The sequence below is a fragment of the Ictalurus punctatus genome, chromosome 10, assembly GCF_001660625.3.
Source record: "Ictalurus punctatus breed USDA103 chromosome 10, Coco_2.0, whole genome shotgun sequence".
In the NCBI taxonomy this organism is placed as follows: Eukaryota; Metazoa; Chordata; class Actinopteri; order Siluriformes; family Ictaluridae; genus Ictalurus; species Ictalurus punctatus.
The window spans coordinates 24,364,383-24,386,404 of NC_030425.2; the positions used below are offsets into that span (position 1 = coordinate 24,364,383).

Consider the following 22,022-nt stretch of genomic DNA (forward strand, 5'->3'; position numbering starts at 1 on the left):
TTTTACATCTCGAGGAGATGCAAGTACTGAGAAGGAAGATATTTTTGTATGTTTAAATATTTTTTGCAAAATGATAGTGCTATTGCAAATAACCTTCTAATCGTATCCATATTTTCACTTATCGCAAATGGATGCTGTCAAATTTTACATGCTTATCATTGAAGAAAAAATAACAGTGCTAACAGGCTGAACCCACCAGAATGCCGTGTGGAGATTCTTGGTGAGAGGAGGTGTTGGGTTGTGTAATGCTTGCTCACAGCTTGGCATGTGGGTGAGATTTTGTGGTTTGATGGTCCTTTTTCATTTCTCGCTCTGCATGAGTCATGTTGGCTTACACATGACGTAAGCGAGCAAAAGAACAATGTAAATTTTCAGCGTGTTTTAATGTTCCTCTTCCCTTTGCTTGTCCTCCAGAGAAGGCCATCGAGATGCGGCTCTCTAAGATTGATCACACGGCTGTGCACCCACACCTGCTGGACATGAAGATCGGACAGGGCCGCTATGAGCAGGGCTTCTTCCCCCGACTGCAGTCCGATGTGCTCGCCACTGGACCCACCAGCAACAAGTGAGACACTGTACCATCAGCGAAGCTAGAAAATACACTATATGTTGTTATTCGGTACCTGGTTCATAATCTCTGTGATGCTCCTGCTGTATGTAGTTTCTAATGTTAGTGAATATGAGTGTAATAGTCTTTGTTCTTCAAGTATACCATAGAGCAGTGTTTCCCAGGGGTGCCGTGTAAAAATCCTTCAAACATTTCTAAAATGCTAAAATGTGTATGAAACATTTAATATATCTGATAAATATCCAATGTCTGAAGTAATAGCACAGACATCCACATGCATAACAATAATAATAAAAAAAATTATATGTATGTGCATGTGTGTGTGTCTATATGTATGTGTATGTATATATATATATATATATATATATATATATATATATATATATATATATATATATACGTACACACATAATTAAATAATAATCCCCCTTGCACATCAACATCAGTATGCATAACGTATGCGTGTGTTTTATGCTAATAATTAGCGTGTGACGATGCATGTGTAGTGCAAAAGAATATGGACAGATTTCTTAAAAGAAAAGCTCCAGATGCTTCTGGACCATCAACTTCATCCTCAAGTAGCTAACGCTGTCTAGCATTAGTGTTTGTGTAGGCCGCAAATTTTTTTATTGATTTTCAAAGGGTGCCGTGACTGCAAAAAAGTTTGGGGAAACGCTGCCATAAAGATTAATTTGTATATGTGTTGTGTAATGCAGAGCATTAATCGGAATGACAGTATTGCGCTGTAGAACTTTTATTTCTCTCCTAAGACGTGAAGTTAAATGGGAACGGGATCATGGAATATTAATGCATAGTAATAATTCTCCGCAAAATGAAGATCCGCGGTCCGTGTTGGTTTATTATCGATGAGCCCTGCTCTGGTGTTTTAGGTGGACTAAGCGCAGCGCTCCTGCACAGTGGAGAAGGAGGGACAGACAGAAGCAGCATGCCGAGCACCTTTATCTGGACAACGGCCAGCGAGAGGCAAGGACTCCACCTTTACTTTATTTGACTTCTTTTCTGCATGTTGCTTTATTACTCGCTTTGATTTCTGTCCTTTCTTTTGTTTGAACTTTTCCGTGTAGCAATTGATCTATTATTATGTTTATTATTGTCCATCAACTGTCACCTGGTCCTGTTTTTCGTCCTCCCTTTTCTTTTCCTGCATAATCATGTGACCTCTCCTTTACATGTTCACACACACACACACACACACACATGCACACGCACACTTTCAGCATATGGAGTGTCTGTTTCCAGAGCTCCAGCTTCTACTGTTTCTGGACTACTACTGGTATTCGCAGTCCTTCAGGCCGTGTATAAAGTCTGTCACGGTGGATGCGGTATGTGCTGGTTATGAGGTTGACCTGCAGAATTCATGTGTTTCTGACATCTGAGATTTCCTTGCATTAGGGCCCTGACACATCAAGCCAGTTGTCAGCAGTAGAGAACCTGTGGGTAAGCACTGCGTGTAGTTTTTGCTGCTGGCACTATTCAGTACCTCTCGATGCCAATCAGGCTATTGGGTGAGAGGGTGATTGTGAAGGAGAAAAGAAACTAGTTCTAGTTGAAACTCATTGAAACTTCTACTTGACAGTAGCCATGAGCAGGCAGAGGATATCATTAAATTCCTAGGACATGTTTTTGTTTTACGGAATTTTCTTCCAATTTAGTCATCTGACAAATCCTATTTATTAGCTAGTTCTCCCCATCATACCACAGCTACCAAACAGGCAGGGTGAAGCCTTGAAGCAGGTGAAGCAGGGTGTGTCCTCCGAGACAAGTGAAGCCAGCCACATCAACATGTTATGTCACAGGGCAAGCACACAGACGCTTGTGATTGGCAAGTGTTGCTTGAATTCTTCTCTCTTGGCTCCTGGCCATGGAAGGCGATAGGCATCATCAGGATTTGAACTCATGATCTCCTGATGACAGGGCAGATGTGTTACTATCGTCCCACTCGGGGGCCCATTGGAGATCAGTTAAATGATGTTTTCCCCCCATATTCCCCATCTTTTATTATGAATTTTTCACTGTCACCACCCCGTGATGGGGCGAGTTATTACCTTTCACACTGACAGAACAAAGCCTGTCTATCATCTTTACAGTGTCTCAGAGTGCAGCTTTGATTAAAGTACACCTATTACGTTTTTTTTTCTTTCCAAATATTACCTTTCATGCAGTGTGTTATAGATCTGTTTGTGAATGTAAAAACGTCTGCAAAGTTTAAAAAATCAAAGCGCACGACAAACAGAGTTATCAACTCCCAAAAGAAGGAATCGATTCTGAACAGCTGAAACGAGTCGTTAGTGATTCCAGACTTTAATTCCTGTACCAAGTCTACGTAGGTTTGTAACAAAAAGCCCCGCCTCTGGTCTTCATCGGCTGCTCGCTGACAGCGGTAGACCAGTCACCACAGACTGGGATATCTGACCTATCAGAGCAGAGTATGCGCTCTGAAAGGAGGAGTTTAGAGTGAATCATTTAGAACGGATCATTGAACGAGTCGTTTGTGACACTGGGGGGAAAAAGGATAATGCTGCAGTTTAAATTATGAGCACGGTAAAGTGTTTTTTGACCTCGGATGCATGTAAAGCTATCGTATGAGACCTTTAAAACAAAATTAGGCACGTTTCAAAACCATAATAGGTGCTCTTTAAGAGTGGGCCTTGGTTAGCGTTATTTCTCCAACATTATCTTGATGTGTCAAAGCCTTTAGACGGTACGCCGTTACTTCTGATCAATTTCACATTTGTGAACAAGGTCTTATGTACCTTCTGTTGCATTCTTTTTACTGATCAGCCACTCGGTTGGTCACTCGTCAGGAGCAGAGATGCTTTCAATGCGAAAGAGTTTAAAAGAGATATGCAGACTTTTGTACAACATATTGCTGTTTTCTACCTGCTGTTTTCTCTAAGTTTAAAGATACACTTTACAAATGTGAAATTGGTTCATAGCTGAAACCAGACTACAAGAGAAAGTAGTGGCTGTGCTTGATGTGAAGTTGCTTTACTTCCCTTAAATAAAATGGTCCAAATCTACTGCAGTTTGAGGTCATTTGAAGTTAAATACACCCCAGTACCTCATGATAGCGACGTGTGGGACCAGCACTATATAGAGCAATGCTGCACTCTGCACTAAATCCTGCATTGTTTCACATTTTCCACTCTGCAATTGCAGAAGTACATCCAGGAGGCTCGTAATCTAGGCACCACCATCCGCCAGCCCAAGCTGTCCAACCTGTCCCCTTCTGTCATCGCTCAGACCAACTGGAAGTTTGTGGAGGGTCTGCTGAAGGAGTGCAGAAATAAGGTATACCGTCGGAATAATTGGCTTAGGGAGAGGGATCTGTTTATCCTGGTTCAGTTACATTGTGTAAAAAAAAAAACTTCTGTATGTGGTGACCTCTGGAGTAGTTGTTCTGTTATGTGATCGTGTTTCTTGGTCCAGACAAAGCGCATGCTGGTGGAGAAGATGGGCAGGGAAGCAGTGGAGCTCGGTCACGGTGAGGTCAGCATCACCGGCGTGGAGGAGAACACACTCATCGCCAGTCTCTGCGACCTGCTGGAGAGAATCTGGAGCCACGGGCTGCAGGTTAAACAGGTACAGCAGGAGCACACATACACTAATACACAAATTTTCAATTAGTTTTCATTCAGCTTCCGTCTTGTGGCATTTGAAAGTGCCTGTGCAAGAGAGTGTCAATTTAAAATATATCTATTACGTATTTGTACTAGTAGGAAATTGGGGGAAATGGAAAACAAAGAGAAGATACCATAAAGGGCAATGGAAAAGGGATTATTTATTTATTCATGATGATTATGATTATGATGATGATTATTATTATGTGGCTTTTGAGGACATCTTGACCATTAAAAAGGTGCTAAAAGTCCCTTGTTGAGTTGTTAAGTAAGCTGATGAGATGGAAAAAGTCAACCAAAATACTCTCACTGGTTCAAACTATACTACCAGACTCTTTTTAAAACACACTTTGATGGCGTGTCTTCAAAGGTTTTATACTTCATATATATATATATATATATATATATATATATATATATATATATATATATATATATATATATATATATAAATATATATTACTAAAGCAAATCTGGTCTTAAATTACATTTTTGTGAATTGGAAAAAAAAGGAAACATTTAATGACAGCCTATCTGTAGACACTCTGTATTTAGTATGGTAGTATGCAGGTGTTGGGCTTCTAAGGCTGCAGATGACCTTTTACATGATAGAAACTTTTTAAAACCCCCCCTTTAAAAAATACACTAATAATGATGCAAAAGTTAGCAACTTGTTCATGATTGTGTACATGTGTCCTCGCTCTCTCTCTGTTTGTGTGTCTCTCTCTCTCTCTCTCTTCTCTACTAGGGGAAGTCTGCCTTGTGGTCACACCTGCTGCATTATCAGGAGAGCAAAGAGAAGAGAGATGCCACGCCAGCTGGCTTAGGGCCTCCTGGTAATGAATATTCTGTCTTTTCTCGACGAGACAAACACAAATGAGTTGCTTCTGTGATGTGTTACTATTCTGTACTTTGATGGGGAGGTCTGATGTTTCTCTCATGTCTCTCAGGTCTCATTCACGACACAGAGAGGCGGAAATCAGACGCCAGCTTCGCGCTGCCACCTCTTAAAGTCTCTTTGATTGAGGACATGAGGTCAGTGTGAGAGAGAGTGAATAGAAATATTTTCATTTTCAATAGAAATCCTCATTTTCATTACATCAGCAGTTTGTTGTCAATCCCTGGGTCGGTTAAAATCTAGACTGCTTGTGGCATGTGAATGAAAATGTGAAGCTGGATTAAGGTGAGATAAATTAGACAACGTTCTTTTAGAGAAGAGGGAGCAAAACATAGCTTTTTTTAAAAAATATATATTTTAACATCCAGACTCCTGTATCTAATATTGAAATGTAAACAGAGGAAGTCCTATTAGAAATATATTTTTGTCATGTCGTCTTCCCACATTGCGCGAAGAAGATGGAAAGGGGGTCACTGTGTCTCGTCATGTTACTTCCAGTCTAATTAGCACAAGCCCTCCAGCAGGATCTTCTGGTGAACCAGTGCAACAGTACAGGAAGTCCTTTAACATGCCATACCAAACACACAGCGTTCCCTTTGCAGACTCAACACCAACCAAATATCAATTATAACTTGCATTTTAGCTAGTGAGTGAATAATTTGACCATATCTGATGGTTAATGCCTTATATTAAGGTTACCTTAACTGACATGATTTACTTATTTACTTAGATTAGTATTAAATGACGTTAGAATTCAATTCTAGCGTGTTACTAAATACTGATAACGACAGAGCTCAGGTCTCTGGGTGTAAATATCAGTCCCTGCCATTCAGCTTTAATTATTCATGAATGAAAATGAATACAGGTGTTTATTTGACTTGTTTGGTTCATTTTAAAACATTATTTAATATAAGCATTAATGACTACAATATGTTAACATTTTGGTGTATTAATATTGAAGTTGATCTAATAGTTTTATTTATGGAACTGATATAAATTCTGAACAGCACGCATAATACTAAAATGAAATCTAATTGAATTATATATATATTTTTTCATCGTTGAGGGATATTTTATTGTATTTTTATTGATGACAAGTTTTCCAGGGGCACGTTTTTTTTCCCGTTTCACTAATTGCCACTTCATGCTTGTTCCTCTATGGTTATTGAAGAAAGAACAGAGTGGATGCTGTCTAGAAGGGATTAGACTACTTTAGTGGGAATCTTAGTGGATTGGTTGGCACGTACATACTGGAAGTGAATGTGCCTGGACAGCTCTGCCTGGATACTGGACAAAAGCAGGCTGGTTGATGACGTCTGGGCCGAGATTAAAGCTCATCATTCTGCCTTCCTTTCCTCTCCAAGTCCTCAGTGCTAGTGGACATCATAGAAGACAAAACTCCAGTCCAACTCTTCTGAAAAATAAACAATATAAAAATCTAAAAAGCTGGAAAAGTTGTGCAACAATATTGAGAAAATTGATTATTTAAAAAAAAAAAAAAATCTTGGATGTCTGCTTCAGTTGTATTAGAGTAACACAGCCAGGATTTGAGATATTTTACTTGTTTAAAGCAAGATAACAATACCCAAGGATTTGTTGATTTCCTTTTGTATGTTAGTTGATAACATTTAGTTAATAGTTGTCTAAATCCAGCTCTGTTCCCACACTAGCCCCAGAACTGTCCTCTTGCATCCCAGCTAACAGTATAAAAGTATATTATTGCTGAAAAGTTATTCACTCAGTAAGGGTTCGATTCACTTCTAAAAAATAAAAAATTAGACTGTAAGTTTTCAGAAATGATTTTCCTTCTGAAATAAATGATCTTCTGTGATAATAGTTTGCTTGACAATGTTGTTAGTACATCACTCACCCAGGTTTCACGAAAAATAATATTGCATATACATTCGTGTTAACATTACTACAAGTAAACGATTTGTATCATGTTGTGAAAACGTTCGCGGAACACCGAGAGCATAACTGCTTTTTTTTTCTCAAGGCACATTCAGAACATCGGCGAGATTAAGACAGACGTAGGGAAAGCCAGAGCCTGGGTGCGTCTCTCCATGGAGAAGAAACTGCTGTCCAGACACCTCAAACAACTCCTGTCTGATCACGAGCTCACCAAGTAAGACCACCATGTGACGCTCTACGAGTATTCCTCGAATCAAGTTCTTCTGTGACTGTAACTTCTGAGTGGAGCTCTTTTTTCTGATGGCTTGGCTTTAAACCAAACCCTTTAAATCTGTTCAACTCAGATGAAGATTTATATCTGTAATAAATGAACATGGCTGAAGTATGTAGCAGTGTAGCAGTCTACCCTTGAAAATAAAAACAGGTTTTATTATTAATAATTCATCATGGTAAAAATGGGTCATGTTTGTGCTAGGATTCTTTCGAAGTGTCTTCTTTCCACGTTCTTGTCTTTCAACATGAAAAAACATGCCTTCTGCTGGAGCGTTTCACATATCATTTTCTCTTTCTTTTGTTGCAGGAAGCTCTATAAGCGTTACGCCTTTCTGCGCTGCGATGATGAGAAGGAACAGTTTCTCTATCATTTGCTGTCTTTCAACGCCGTCGATTACTTCTGTTTCACCAACGTCTTCACCACGATCAGTGAGTTGCAGCGCAGCATCACACAAGCACCATGGAACTCGGCGCGTACGTTCTTCTGACTTGTCCCTCTTTTTTTCCTCTGTGCTGCAGTGATGCCGTATCATGTGATAGTCATTCCTAGTAAGAAGCTGGGTGGCTCCATGTTCACAGCTAACCCTTGGGTGTGTGTGTCAGGGGAGCTGGCTGAAACCGGAGTGCTCCAGGTGCCGAAAAACACTCTGGAGATCACTTTTGAGGTGAGGAAGGTTATGTAATTTTGTTTGGGTTTTCATTTCATACCAGAAAGGCACGCTTCCAGCATTCCAACCCACATTGACTTGTGTCAGTGTGCAAGTCTGGTCATGTGACCTTTATTCAACAGTGGTGGTGTGTTCCAGTGAATCCGGGAAAACACATTTGACACCTGGCAAAGCGGTTAACGGCATCCGGAATATCAACACTTCCTACAGATGATTGTGATTGTGAACTGCCAAGTCTCCATACAACTACAATTAAACTGTAATTACTGTAGCATCAACTACAGACTGAATATCCGTTGCTTTTTAAAAAAAAAAAAAATATGGAATCTCTCAACAGAGTGAACAAATGATCCAGTCTAAACATAGCAAATCATATTTATGTACATATTAACATTATATACCAGTTTCTCAGCAGAGAATTTTGTGAATTTAAGATATTGTAATACAAAGTTATCGAAACTTTTTCGACTTTGCAATTCTTTGTACTTTTGATCAATATTTTGGTGTAAAAAAAAAGATTATCACATACATTAAATGCCACGTAAAAAAAAAATTATAACGAGAATTCATTGGTGGGGAAAAAAAAAAAAAGTCAGACAGATCCTTGTCATTCTGAAGTTTCCACTCAAGGTCAATAAAATTACTATCTATCTATCTATCTATCCATCCATCCATCAGCAGCCTACAAACATGGCCACCATGGACTACACTTCCCACACATACATGTTCACCTTCTTCGGAATACTAATCACACACACCTGTTTCCAATCTCACACATACTCACACCACAGTATATAAGAGACTGCTCAAACACTATGACTTTGCGTAGTATTGAGTTTAACTCACTTACCAAGCGGTTGTCCTTGTTCTCATATCGTTTCATGATCTCTGACCTCGTTTATAGTTTCTCGACTCTGATTATTGCTTCGCCCTATTTATGCCTGTTTGCCGATCGCCTGACCTTTTTTTTTTTTGCATGTTTTTGGACCACGCGTTGGATTACTGATTTGGATTTGTCTGCGTTTTCTCCTTTAATAAAAGCTCTTAACTGCGATTGCTTCCGTATCCTACTCCCTTACGTCTCGCGATGTGACATCTATCTCTTTCTGTATTTCCAAATGTGACTGTGATAGTCTTTCACAGTCTACAGGTTAACTGCTATGATAAACAACTGAAGCAGAAATAAATTAAAAAAAAACTAGCAAGTTTGGTATAAACTTAAGCAGCAGTAAGTCAACTTCAAAGGTTGACATTCATTTGCAAGGAAAGGCCCATGAAGATACAGAGTTATTTTGTATATTACAGATAAAAAAAACATTAACATACATTTTTTTTCATCAGCAGTAAAATATTGAGACTAGGTGTAGGTGGATTGTTCAGTTCAACACACCCAACACTGTAAACCCAGATAGTCCATTTAACTCAAAAAATGTGAGGAAACTAATTACCTCAAAATTTTTAAGTTGATAAATCAATTTATTTAAGCCAAATACACTTAAACATAACAAAAATTTAACTCAAACTTGCTAGATTTATTGTGATTTTTCTTCTCAGTGCCAGAACCTGGGCAAATTGACCACAGTGCAGATGGGCCATGATAACTCAGGACTATACGCCAAGTGGCTGGTGGAGTGCGTTCTGGTCCGAAACGGGATCACAGGACACACTTACAAGTGAGAGTCAGATTTATTAATACCAGCGATAAACGTGACGTGACGTCGAAGAACAGGAGATACAGATGTGTTTGTGTTCAGGTTCCCATGTGGCCGCTGGCTGGGGAAAGGCGTGGACGACGGCAGTTTGGAGAGGATTCTAGTGGGAGAGTTGGTGACTGCAGGCTCGGAGAACGATGAAAGGATGTGTCGCACTCCTCCCATGCAGCAGTCGCCTGGGATGATGCGCCGATTCGTTACCATCTCGCCAAACAGCAAACCAAGTGAGTACCAACACAACAAATGTAAACTTAATGCCGTTACTATAACTGCCTGCTACATGAGTAGTGTGTGTTTTTCTTTTCCTCAGAGCTGAACACGGGGCAGATCCAGGAGGGGGTTGGAGAGGCAATTAATGGAATCGTGAAGCACTTCCATAAACCAGAGAAAGAGGTATTGAGTTGCTTTTTAGTATCTTTGACAAGTGTCATAATAAAGAAGATTATTGAGTATGTGTATTGAGAATCATTCTCTCTGTCTGATTTCAGAGAGGAAGTCTGACTCTTCTTCTCTGCGGAGAATATGGTCTGGTCTGGGCTCTCGAGCAGGTGTTCCAGCATGGCTTCAAGTCACCACGTCTCTTCAAGAATGTCTTTATTTGGGATTTTCTGGGTAATAAACAAGTTGATTTATGCCCCCTTTTGGATTTTCTGGATCTGATATGCTGTTTGAATTAATCCTGAACGACTCTGGACTGTCTTATTTATGAACTGATGTTGTACCGTGTCTGTATGATCCTGTCCCTTCAGAAAAGGCGCAGGTTTATTTTGAAAGTGCCGAACAGAGTCAGGTAACTCAGGATGAAAACTATCAGACGAGGGTGCGCCATTTCTGCCGCTTCATGCGCGCCATCAGCAGCACCCCCAGAAACATCGGCAAAGATGGCAAGTTCCAGCTCCTCGTGTGCCTCGGAGCCAGGTTAGTCTGTAATCTTGTTTAAATTATGTCACCAACCAAGCACTTTCATATCTGAAGGTTAACAAAATATCACACATGGAACACCAACATACTTGCTAATACGGCTTTGTTGTTGTTGTACCTTCTTCTCTTTCATCATTAGAAATGTTAATTACAGTGCATTGCAATTATTTATCCTTTGAACCCCCTGCTGGTTGCTATAAAACTCCTAAATTAGTCCTGGTGCAACCAGTTGCCATTAGAAGTAATATAATTAATTGAATGTTGTCTATCTGTGTGCGATTAAGTGTCATGTGATTTCAGTACAAATCCACCTGTTTCTGGAAGGCCCCAGAGATTGTTAGCGAACATACCTTAATAAAAATAAGACCAGTAAGCTATCAAAACAAGTCCCGGACAAAGTTCTAGATCAGTAAGGGGTTTGGTTATATAAAAAAAAATAATAATAATCCCACATTTTGAACATCACATGGAGCAGTAAATTCATGATTTAAAAATTGGAAAGAATATGGCAGAGTATGGGTGCACAGTGGCTTAGTGGTTAGCACGTTTGCCTTAAATCCTGCTTTTGCCCTGTGTGCATGGAGTTTGCATGTTCTCCCCATCCTTCAGGGGCTTCCTCTGGGTACTACGGTGTCCTCCCCCAGTCCAAATACATGCTTTGTAGGCTGATTGGCATTTCTAAATTGTCTGTGGCGTGTGAATAGGTGTGCGATTTTGCCCTGCGATGCATTGGCACCCCATCCAGGGTATCCCCCGCCTTGTGCCCCGAGTTCCCTGGGATAGGCTGTAGGCTTCCCACGACCCTGTGTAGGATAAGCGGCATGGAAAATGGATGGATGGATGGCAAACTCTGTCCACCAAAATTCAGGGACTGGGCAAGGAGACATTAGTCAGAGAAGCAACTCTGAAGCCAAGGGAAACGCTCAACATGATGCTACCACCACTGTGCTTTACTATGGGAATGGTGTTCTCAGGGTGATGAGTAGTGTTACTGATATAAAATTCGTATACTGAGTACTTATGCAATCCACTATACCATATAACCAATTACTGACACATTCCTAGTAATGATTAACCATCCGGGTCTTTCTATTATCCCCTTCAGAGATCACTTGCTTCACCACTGGATAGCTCTACTGACCGATTGTCCCATCACAGCACAGATGTACGAGGACATGGCACTGCTAAAAGACCGTTCTCTTGTGAACTCTTTGATCAGAGTGTTACAGACTTTGCAAGAATTCAACATAACTCTGGAGACCTCTCTCGTCAAAGGGATTGGAATATAAAACCTTGCCCTCCTGCTCCTCCTACTCCTCGTCCTCTGAAGAAGAAAGACATAATCCAGGCAGATCAGCGGGGACCATGGACTAATTTGCATTTGTTTTGTTTTCTTTTGTTTTTTTACAAGAAGAGACTTGAACAAAAGGACTACACCTGGCTTACATTAAATCTACTGTCATGTTTGCCGTATATAAAGTGCAATGAGCCTTTTCAAAACGTGTCATTATTTTTATCCTCGGCGCTGTCGCTGTTAGACATTTAAAATATGTTTTGTATTATGATCCCACCTGTATAGCCCACCTGCGCGCTATACTGTTTTAATCGAAAGCTCGATATTTTCATTGCTATTGTGAACTCCTGGCGACAGCTGTATTTAAAAAAAAGAAAAAGAAAAAAAAAAAGGAGAGCAAGAAAAAGGGTAATATATTTTCGAAGAAGAGCAGTATTATTTTGATATGTCTGTGAAGTTGCTTGCTCTGTGGTCTATCTTATCCATACTGTCACAATGCAGAGTGAAAAGCAAATTATGTAGAAGTATGCTTTATAAGTATAACTCATGGGAATCTCATATTTTAATTAAAACACACACAAACAAGAAATTAGCTCTTGTTTTTTTAAACCAGGGGACTTTATAAATCGAAACGTAGTATGCAAATCTCCATGAGCACATGCTGAGATTAGACTATGTTAGATGATAGGGTGCATAAAAAGGATGACAAAGTGTATTTTATGAATGTGAAAGAAGAGAAAAATTTTTAAAGTTTAGCTCACACATTTTCATAGCCGGAATTATCTCAGATCCCAGTGTAACCAGTGTATCTCTATTAAATAAAATACGACATCAATTTGTCCTCTTTTTTAACCCTCAGATCTGCACATCAGCCAGTAGTCAGCCCAGAGACCTTACAAAGCAGCACATTGAGGGTTTTATTGGCCTCCATGAAAGCCCCAAGCTCAGCGGCATTTGTTTCTGCTATGCAATATTCACATCTCCATGAAGCCACCACTGATATACAGTACAATACACTGATGGAACGGAGGCTTCATCCAGATGTTCTAGTGTAGCATATGATGTGTAGTCCAGAAGCTTCTGAAGTTTTCTGGCAGTCTCCACACCAAAATGCTCTAACAAATGCATCATATGTCTCATGGTACATTTTAGAAAGGACTGTGTAATGTAGTGTTTAATAAGTGAGCAGCAGTGTACAGTGTATAAAATGTATTAAAAGTGAGAATTCTATGCTGGTGTTATGGCTCGTCATTAAAGTTTAAACGATTAGATGGAGAGAAGATTAATAAAATGAGCACAAGTCTCTGTTTTTTTTACACTGGATGCCCTTTCTGACACAATCCTCCCATTTCATCCCAGGCTTGGGACCAGCACTGAGCGTGCACTGGATGGTGCAACCCCCCAGTGGCTGGGCTGGTTCCCTGAACAGTTATTAAACCCGGGCTGTGGTGGTGAGAGTGCAGGATCCTTAGCCGCTGGACCACCAGGGATAATATGTCCCTATGTAGATATACAAAAAATTTATCAAGGTACACAGTACTTCAGACCAAGCACTTCTGAGGCTGTAGGAGGTGAAAGTGGTTGATATTATGAAATGGTTGTTGATCTGATAGTTGCTGAAACAACATATTAGGGTTGCAAAGTTCTGAGAATATAGATGAGCACATTGTCCTTACCTTTCCTCACTTCATTTATTTCACGTGATGGACAAGTTTGTACATGTCCAATTGCCGGAAAAAGAGAAAACCTTCATTCTGATGATGTTCAACAAAATGATCGGCCAGTCTTTTCTTGGTTTCTCATCATCAGCTGGTTTCTCCTACAGCTTTAGGAGCACTTTGCGGGACAGCTAATGAAGGACTTTTGTTCTTTGTAATTTCTTTATGTATCTATATTCACTGACCACTGGCACCTACCATATAGGTACACTTTATATCCATCCATTGCTGTGTTGGCCCCACTATGCCATCCATCAATGTACCAGTACCATCACTTAACAGATATTAAGTACTTGACATACTTGAAATACTTGACACTGACATTGTGGTGTGTGGTGCTGGGACGAGTATATCACGTACACTTACTGTTCACGTTATCAGACTTACCAGATTTGTTACTTAACCTTGTATGTGTAGTTAGTGGCTGTACCTCATATTTTTCCAAGAACAGTGTGTATTAACAGTTTCTGAGTACAGCTCTGCTGGTGGCTAGATATATTTTGGATGTTGGACTGTTTCTCTGCAGCGACACAAAGGTGTTAAAAACCATTGAAATGCTTCTCTACATGACACTCTTGTACCAGCACCACTCAGTAATGTTAGTGTCACCACAGTGCTGATAATGGCCATCTGACAGATGGAGTTTGGCATAGATAGACAGAGAGACAGAGAGACAGACATGTAGATAGATAGATATCAGTGTATCTATAATTATATATAATATATGAGGCATATATAATCATCTCATTGCTCAAATATAAGTGATGTACTACTTCGGGCCAAATAGCAGTGTCTATATATTTCTATCTATCTATCTATCTATCTATCTATCTATATATATATTGACTAATTTTTCAGACACTAACCAGAAGGCAGATTGTTTATTATGTGCAGGAGGCGGGATTTGTCTGAATACTGGTGGAGATTACAAAAAAATGATTTCGCGCTCTTTTCGTCGCCTTTGCAAAAATAAACACGACGCCATTTACGCCAGAGCAAAGCATTCTGGGAACGCGAGTCCTCTAAACGCTCGCTAACATGTCGGTCAGAGTACATAATCCTACACATCCCAGGATGCAACATTCTTAAAAGGCGAAAAGAGAGCTCGTCCATTGGTGGAGTCGATGTTTAAACCGAGGCGCCGACGCTCCTTATATGGACTTCCTGCGAGCCGCCGCGCCGTTTTCCTCTGGTATTTGTATGCTAATGAGGCGCCTCCATTCATGTGCGTGCGGTCCGTAGTAAGACATGCGCAGTGCGGAGGAATAAAAACGGACGGAATTTCAAAGTTTCCGACGGTAAGCTCTCTTTGTTGTTATCGGCATGAAGTCGTAATTAAACGCCGTGACATGTCTGTAACGCATCGTGTTGCGTGTATTTGTGCGGATTCGCGTGTTTAGTTTGCGTGTGCGGCGAGAATATGTACGTTTAACAATGGTGTAGCGCTTGCAACGGACGCGGCGCGTGGCATGGCATGGCAGCATGCTAACAATAGCTAACTCCTGTCCGAGGAAGATTTGGCGCTCTCCTTGGCTGAAAGTTTGAAGAAAGCGAGCGGAGACGCGTTAATTCGGACGTTTCGCAGAAAGATGTTCGGAAACGAGTGTAGAAATCCAGTCTAGACGAGGTTTGGTTGTAAATACGTGTTTAAGAAAGAAAGAAAGAAAGAAACGCACGCACGGGACCTCCCACTCTCTTGGAGTGTTTTTTTTTTTTTTTTTTTGTCTCGCGCTTTCATGAACACAAAACGCGTTAGTTAACCAAACTCGCTGCTTTCAGATTTAAATATTGTTTTAGTTATATTAAAACGGATAAGAAAGACGCACACTCTGCAGAACTATCTCAGCATTTCTATATTTCCTGGTTGTAAACAGAGGCTTTGCGGTTGTGTTTTTCGTGTTGAAACAGAGACTCTTCAGCTGTTCAACACTGAACTGATCAACATGCGCGCGCTTTAACTTGAAGGCATGCGCACACACGCACTCGGTTATTAAAAATCTTCTAATGCACAGTGGCTTTATTTATTTATTTTTAAACTTCATCCAACTTCCCTCTTTAAAATCCGTTGTCCTGGTGTACTTTCGGTTTTGCGAGTCTGAGTCTGAAAATAAAGCAGTTTGTCTTAAAGCAGTGAAACATCACACGTCTGGCTGTTGTGTAATGAAGCCTAATGTTGTTTTTGTGTTTGGAGAGGATTCTTGAACACGAGTCCATGACTTGTTTTTAACTAATTGCTAGGAAAAAATATGTAAAGCAGTGCTTTACTGATGATGCTTATGCCATTTCTCTTTGGCATATATTTCATAAAGGTGTGTGTGTGTTAGTCACAGAAACCTTGCAAAAAAAAAAAAAAAGTGCAAGTGTGTGTGCATGTAAATGTAAAGAGACTCACTAGATCTGGATGGAAATTCAGGGAAGCTGCTTTTTTATTTTTTATTTTTATTTTTTATTATTTTTTTAATAAAGGGGGGGCATGACTAGAAATTAAATATTTTGTTGTTAATGTAATATAAACTCAAAAAATATAGCAGAAAAATATCAGCATGAAATTTTCCCATTAAAGAAAAAGTTTCTGAAAATTGCCGTACTTATTTTTCCCTACTTTATTTTTTGGAGGGAAAAAGTATGGAAATTTGGGAAAACTTGATCAGAGTAACACGGTTGCAAAGCACTGGTTATAAATCAGATATTTCCATCATATTGTATGTAGTCTGTTTGTTTGAATGCAGTTTTGCCTTTTCACTTTACTGACATGAACATTTTTGTGTGTGTGTATTATAAAATATCTGGGGGGGGGGACCCCTCAACATCTGGATTTTTGCACTTAACCATTTAACCAGCGTGTTCTAAAGTGTCGTATCTACCTCCTTTAATACACCCCGCCGCCGAGTGTGACTTTTAAACCTTCATCCCAGTCTGTTTTGAATGCTCTTACAGGATCAACCAGAGATGTTTGGATTTCACAAATCCAAGATTTATCGCAGCCATGAAGGCTGTTGCATTTGCAAGACCAAGTCCTCCAGTTCCCGGTTCACAGACAGCAGCAGATACGAGGAAACCTTCCGCCTCTGCTTCGGGTGAGCATTACCGCAGCAGAGTCTTGAGCCTATAATATTAACGTTGGTACTGTTTACTGTTTTCATCCAGCTGCTTATTCGTGTGTTGCATAGTGCAGCATTTTCCCTCTCGGTCTAGACATAGCAAGTCATAGTGACTGGTAAACATTCATCTGTGCAAGAGGGGGGATAAGATGTCTTTTAGTTTTTATTGGGTTTGATAAGAACGTTTTGCTCATACAGGCGTCAATCACGTCATATTTCAAGGCCTGTGAAAGATGCTAGGCAACAAGGAATTGGTGGGAACATAAAATTTGTGTATAAAATGGTGTAAAAGGCAGTGTAATGTCCAACCAGTTTCTTATTACTACACTAGAATTGGTCTAATTTTTAAATTTATTTTATAAACTCTGCAATTAGTGGTATAGACTGGTGGCAGTATCTACACTTGTCATGATGATTGCATGTGATCATTGCACACCTGTCACTTGGATGCCTGAGAGCCTAAACACTGATCACAGATTTCACGGAATCGATATTACGCTTTCATCCAGCTGTTCTCGCACGGTTCGATATTAACCGATTTCGTCGTCTCTGCTTCGTTCTCGGTATTTGTACTTTTAGTTTATCTGAAGACCGAGTCGGCGACATCTGCAATGCCTGTGTACTGCTCGTAAAGCGATGGAAAAAGTTACCACATGGCTCGAAGAAGAACTGGAGTCACGTACGTACCGGGTTCATTAAGCTCACGAAGTGATTCGTGTTTAAAATGCGTGGCTGATTTTTAAAAAAAAAAATTAATTTTGTTTCTTCGCCAATTTCTTTAAGGTGGTGGATGCGAGAGCGGGACCCGGCTTCAAGCTGACGAAACCCAAGAAAGTGAAGAATATGGATGGGAAGAAGAAAAGCAAGCTGAAGAAGCTTCACAAGTTTAAACGGCAGAGTGAGTTGTCTAGTTTGATTCCTTTATTTGTGGGGGGGGTGGGGGTGGATAATGGCTGTAATGTGGAATGTGCTTATCGTCACAGAGAGTAAGTGGCGTTGCGTCGTGCAATTGGTGTACAGTGCAGTTTCCAAACTGTAACTAGAGTTTGTGGAGGAGTGTATGGTGTCTGCTAAATTGTATATGCATATGTTTATTTTAAAATGACTGCTTTTCACTAATTTTATTCATATATCTTTTTTTTTTCTTTTTCTTTCTTTCTAGATTCTGACGCCCACAGCACTACATCCAGCATGTCTCCCTCTCAGTCTCCCAGCCACAGCAACCAATCTGACGACGGCTCGGACGTTGAGACCAAGCAGAGGCGCCCGACACCAGCAGGCTTCTCGTTTCTTGACCTCTCCTACTGGAAGAGGTAAAATACAGATATACAGATAATATAATGTGTCTGTCTGTCTGTCTGTCTGTATGTCAAACGGAATGGTTTTCCAGGCTAGAATGCTACTAGCAATCTGGACGCTGTCTGAGAATGATAGAAATCTGTAAGCAAGGGAACCAAGGCTTGATGATACGAACAAAACACATTAGGAAATAGAGTCCTCCAAAACGGCTGTAGTTTGAACACTTTACATTGAAAATCAATCGCAAGCCCTAACTGTTTTCACCTACGTTTAAGTAATGCATGTAACTGAAGTCTTTTGAGTTTTCTGTTTATAAAATGAATCGAACATGTGGATGGATAACCTGAGTGCGCAGAGCAATATTGGCGAGTGTGGTCGTTAAAGATGAGCACATGACATGTGTTGCTCAGTGCTTGCAGAAATGAACTTCTCTCTGTCTCTCGACAATTGCTGATACTGCACGCTCAAGCACTTAAAACATCACAGTATCTAACAATGTCTCTATCAGGTTACTTGTATTGTAGGATGATGCTGTATTTCCTCCTCTTGATGTAGTTTGCAGTCTGCTTTGCTTTGATTTGCGTTATTATTTGGGAAATATGTCCGGACCACTGCCATTTCATGTCTTCTGGTCATTATTATGACAACATAGACAAGGCTTATGTCACATACCAAATGGTATCAAATGTTTGCATTGGAGCGGTTTTGAGTGCGAGTAAATGAGCACAGTATCGGACCAATGCCAGTATCGGTGTCGACGCGTCAGTTTAACGGTTTTACCGCAATCATTTTTAAGCAATTTTTTGACTTGTTCATTTTTTTTTTTTCTATTGCTGTACTGTCCGGTCCCTCCAGGATTTCGCGAAGTCATGCAAACTCCGCAATATTCGGAGGCGCTTGCAGTTTTTCAAATTTACCGCAGATTTCGCACGTCATGTGATGTGATCACGGCGCGTGTTCAGTCAAAGCCCTCTTTGATTCACATGCATTGCAAGTATGAAAGTACCGCTAAAGGTCTCATTTACAAACAAACGTCACTGTGAAAGGCTGTGCAAAAAATTCAATTTCAGCAATTCAAGTAGTTTTCCACACACAAAAAGTAAGTTACTTTGCAAATTTTTTAAAAAATACAGCAGCAAACTTTTTGGCCTGAATAATAAAAAAAAAAACAAAAAACAGCAACTCTGAAATCCTGTACAGACTGACCATCACTGCAATCAGTAACCCCAACACACACGTCTGTTTACCTCTTATGCTGACTGTATATTTTCCTGCAAGTGTTATTTGAAAGAATTTTACGGTCTCTAAATTTTTACACTTTAAAAGAAAAAAAAATGTATGCTTCTACATTTGCAGACAGAAGGTGTGCTGTGGCATCGTGTACAAAGGGCGTTTTGGTGAAGTCATCATCGACCCTCGGCTCTTCAAGCCCTGCTGCGGGGCAAAGCAGCCGCCGGCGGTGACATCGCCCGCTGCCGACTCCCCGTGTGCCGCCGACACACTGCCATCTCCCCTCGCGGAGGATTTGAAGGAGACCTGGTGACCTCGTTGCACCTCCGAGCGTCTCCTCGAGGCTCAGTTGCTTTGTCTCCAGTGGCAGACTCTATCATTCCCACACAGGACTGTATAAATGCTGAATCCTGCTCCTCCCCCGTTTGTTATAACAATTTCCTTTTGAGATTTTTTTTTTTTTTTTTTTTTTTAAGAAAACCAAAAAAAGCTATTAAAAAAAATTTAAGTATGGGCATTAGTACATATTCATAGGATCAGGATCGAATTGACGGTTTATGACGTGTAATCCATTTTGTATGGTTGTTTTGTCTTATTATTTTTTTTTATATACATATATTTTTTGGCACTGTAAAATATTTTGCATTTTTGTAGTGCTTGTAAATATCTTTTTCCAGTGCACCAAAAGCCTCCTATCTGGCTCCTAGTTTCCTGTGTGTAAATTGAGTTATAAATGTTCATGAAACATGGCATAATTATGTGTCCCTGACGTTGCTCAGTTGTGTTGATGAAATGGTTTGAATTTTTAAACAAGCTCTACCGTCTCTACGAGCTCATTTGATCTAAATGTGCCGGTAGCTCGGTCAGTTTTATAACAGCATTTTGGTTGGCGAGGTTTAATCGGGCTGATTAATATTTGCAAAGTGAATATAGCTCAGTTTATGCCCACCAAATGCACCCGTGTCTGTTAATCTCTCTTTCCTGGTTGCTATTGTCACAAGCCCATGAAATGCAGGACACACACTTTTTTTGCCAGTCCATTCCCAAAAAAAAAAATAAGTGCATGCTAATATTGCTATTCAAAACGATATTTATTATAGCATGCTAAGTCGGCATGCACTAAATGTGTCTTGGGTTATATTGCTTAGCACTCAGTGTAATGGTGTGGTATTTACATTTTTTTATTATGATTATTTTCAAAAAAAAATAGTGCTCACTAGTTATTGTTCCACTACAGATTTTAACAGCATCTGTTGATACCATGATTTAAAAAAAAAAAAAAGCTCTACATCTGTTTTGGCAGATGCTTCTAACCATTGCATGCTTCTCATTATTGTAAATGTGTTCATGTACAAAAAAACATCAGCAATAATGTTCACTGTTTTTGCATCATCATACAGTGTGCAGCTTTTAAATTCAACAATGTGATGGCTTTTCGCCTTTTGCAACGGGTTTTTTTATTTTTTTTATTTTCCGGACTCAGGCAGCTTATAATCCGAAGTAACGGTGCGAAGAAATTCATGTTTTTAAATGCGTTGCATTTGTAGGAACTAAGAAATGACATTAAGCCTTTCTTGTATTATTGGAATGAATTAACAAAGCAATAGCGCTCTCTGGCTTCCAGACTACCGAGCTGGTTATTTACATAATGTCAGTAAGGTTCAGGGAAACTATTTACTTGGTACATTTTCAGTCACTGTTAATGTGCCTTATGAGAGATTTAACATGAATTTGTGTTTTCTAATTTATACTATTTATTCAAACATATCTGTACAATTGATGCTGTAAAAGAGGTTTTGTGCACTTTTTTATATACATTTATAATGTTTTCTTTATATATTTTTTATCTTGATTGTCATTACATTTTCAATTTAATAAATCTTTGTATGCAAAATCATTTCTGATGTTGGGCCTCATTTATAAAGATGTATCATTTTGAAATTATGTTTTAATTAAAAAAAATAAATAAATTCGTATCCCACTTGTGCTCCATTTAAAACTTTTTGTGTGTGTGAAACTTTGTAGTATTAGCATTAATTAAAGAATATGGAAAAACAAAGAAAGCAAACCGTTGTGACCTTTTCCAGTGCTGTTACATTGCTAATTTTTTATATTCAGAAACCTACTTCTACTTTCTGAACATTTCATCAGGGGCCTCCATACCACTTATCCTTCTTCAGAGTAACAGGGAACCTGGAGCCTATCCCAGGGCACAAGGCATGGTACAGGGCACAAGGCAGGCACCTGGACAGGGTGCCAATCTATCACAGCACAACCACATACACGTTCACACACCCATTCATACAGTATGGAAGGGGAAGGAAACCAGAGTACCCTCAGGATGGGGGTTTGCAAACTCCACGCACACACACGGTGGGAATCGAACCCCAGACCCTGGAGGTGTGAGGCAAACCTGCTAACCACTAAGCCACCATGTGCCCTAGTTGAAGAAACAATAAAACAGAAACAACTAAACAAGAACTATATATACAAGGACTATAAATGAGGCATTTCACCGAATGGGTGCCATTTCCGTTCCAGGACATTATATGTCCTGCACATTTTCTAACTGCAAATGTAATATATCTAATTAAAAACAATCATTAAAAAAACTACCTAAACTAGCATCTTTACTCTCTAGCACTACACTTTACCATTAAATATAGTGATGAAAGTCCTTTAGAAATCTTTTTTTTTTTTTGCATTGTTGTGTTACTCCATATCTCATCTATACTTTAAATATATTATAAAAAATAAGAAATCTATAATATTTTAGTTAAAATACACA

The 22,022-nt window shown here is 39.6% G+C and overlaps 2 protein-coding genes across 3 annotated transcripts in view; both read left to right on the forward strand.

The window, feature by feature from the left end:
- dennd5a (DENN/MADD domain containing 5A) overlaps positions 1-13,116 on the forward strand; it is a 54,637-nt gene extending 41,521 nt beyond the window's left edge. For both annotated transcript variants that reach the window (XM_017478561.2, XM_017478562.2), the window contains 15 exons: positions 415-565; positions 1,459-1,552; positions 3,749-3,880; positions 4,019-4,171; positions 4,958-5,045; positions 5,160-5,244; positions 7,104-7,232; positions 7,599-7,720; positions 7,811-7,956; positions 9,514-9,632; positions 9,714-9,895; positions 9,982-10,064; positions 10,160-10,283; positions 10,421-10,589; positions 11,698-13,116. In XM_017478561.2, the coding sequence (XP_017334050.1) occupies positions 415-565; positions 1,459-1,552; positions 3,749-3,880; positions 4,019-4,171; positions 4,958-5,045; positions 5,160-5,244; positions 7,104-7,232; positions 7,599-7,720; positions 7,811-7,956; positions 9,514-9,632; positions 9,714-9,895; positions 9,982-10,064; positions 10,160-10,283; positions 10,421-10,589; positions 11,698-11,881 (1,961 nt within the window). In that variant the 3' untranslated portion in view covers positions 11,882-13,116. The remainder of the gene's footprint in view (positions 1-414; positions 566-1,458; positions 1,553-3,748; positions 3,881-4,018; positions 4,172-4,957; positions 5,046-5,159; positions 5,245-7,103; positions 7,233-7,598; positions 7,721-7,810; positions 7,957-9,513; positions 9,633-9,713; positions 9,896-9,981; positions 10,065-10,159; positions 10,284-10,420; positions 10,590-11,697) is intronic.
- A 1,729-nt stretch (positions 13,117-14,845) lies between these two features.
- Positions 14,846-21,131, forward strand: sinhcafl (SIN3-HDAC complex associated factor, like). Its single transcript, XM_017479018.3, has 6 exons — positions 14,846-14,902; positions 16,542-16,681; positions 17,285-17,384; positions 17,489-17,603; positions 17,868-18,018; positions 19,361-21,131. Exons 2-6 carry the CDS (start codon positions 16,554-16,556, stop codon positions 19,545-19,547), a joined length of 681 nt encoding a protein of 226 aa, XP_017334507.3. The 5' UTR covers positions 14,846-14,902; positions 16,542-16,553; the 3' UTR covers positions 19,548-21,131.
- Positions 21,132-22,022: the final 891 nt, after the last annotated feature.

Coding starts and splice junctions, on each gene's coding strand:
- sinhcafl (XM_017479018.3), top strand. CDS start 16,554: ATGTTTGGATTTCACAAATCCAAGATTTATCGCAGCCATGAAGGCTGT. Junction 16,682..17,284: donor ACCTTCCGCCTCTGCTTCGG/GTGAGCATTACC, acceptor TTGTACTTTTAG/TTTATCTGAAGACCGAGTCG. Junction 17,385..17,488: donor CGAAGAAGAACTGGAGTCAC/GTACGTACCGGG, acceptor AATTTCTTTAAG/GTGGTGGATGCGAGAGCGGG.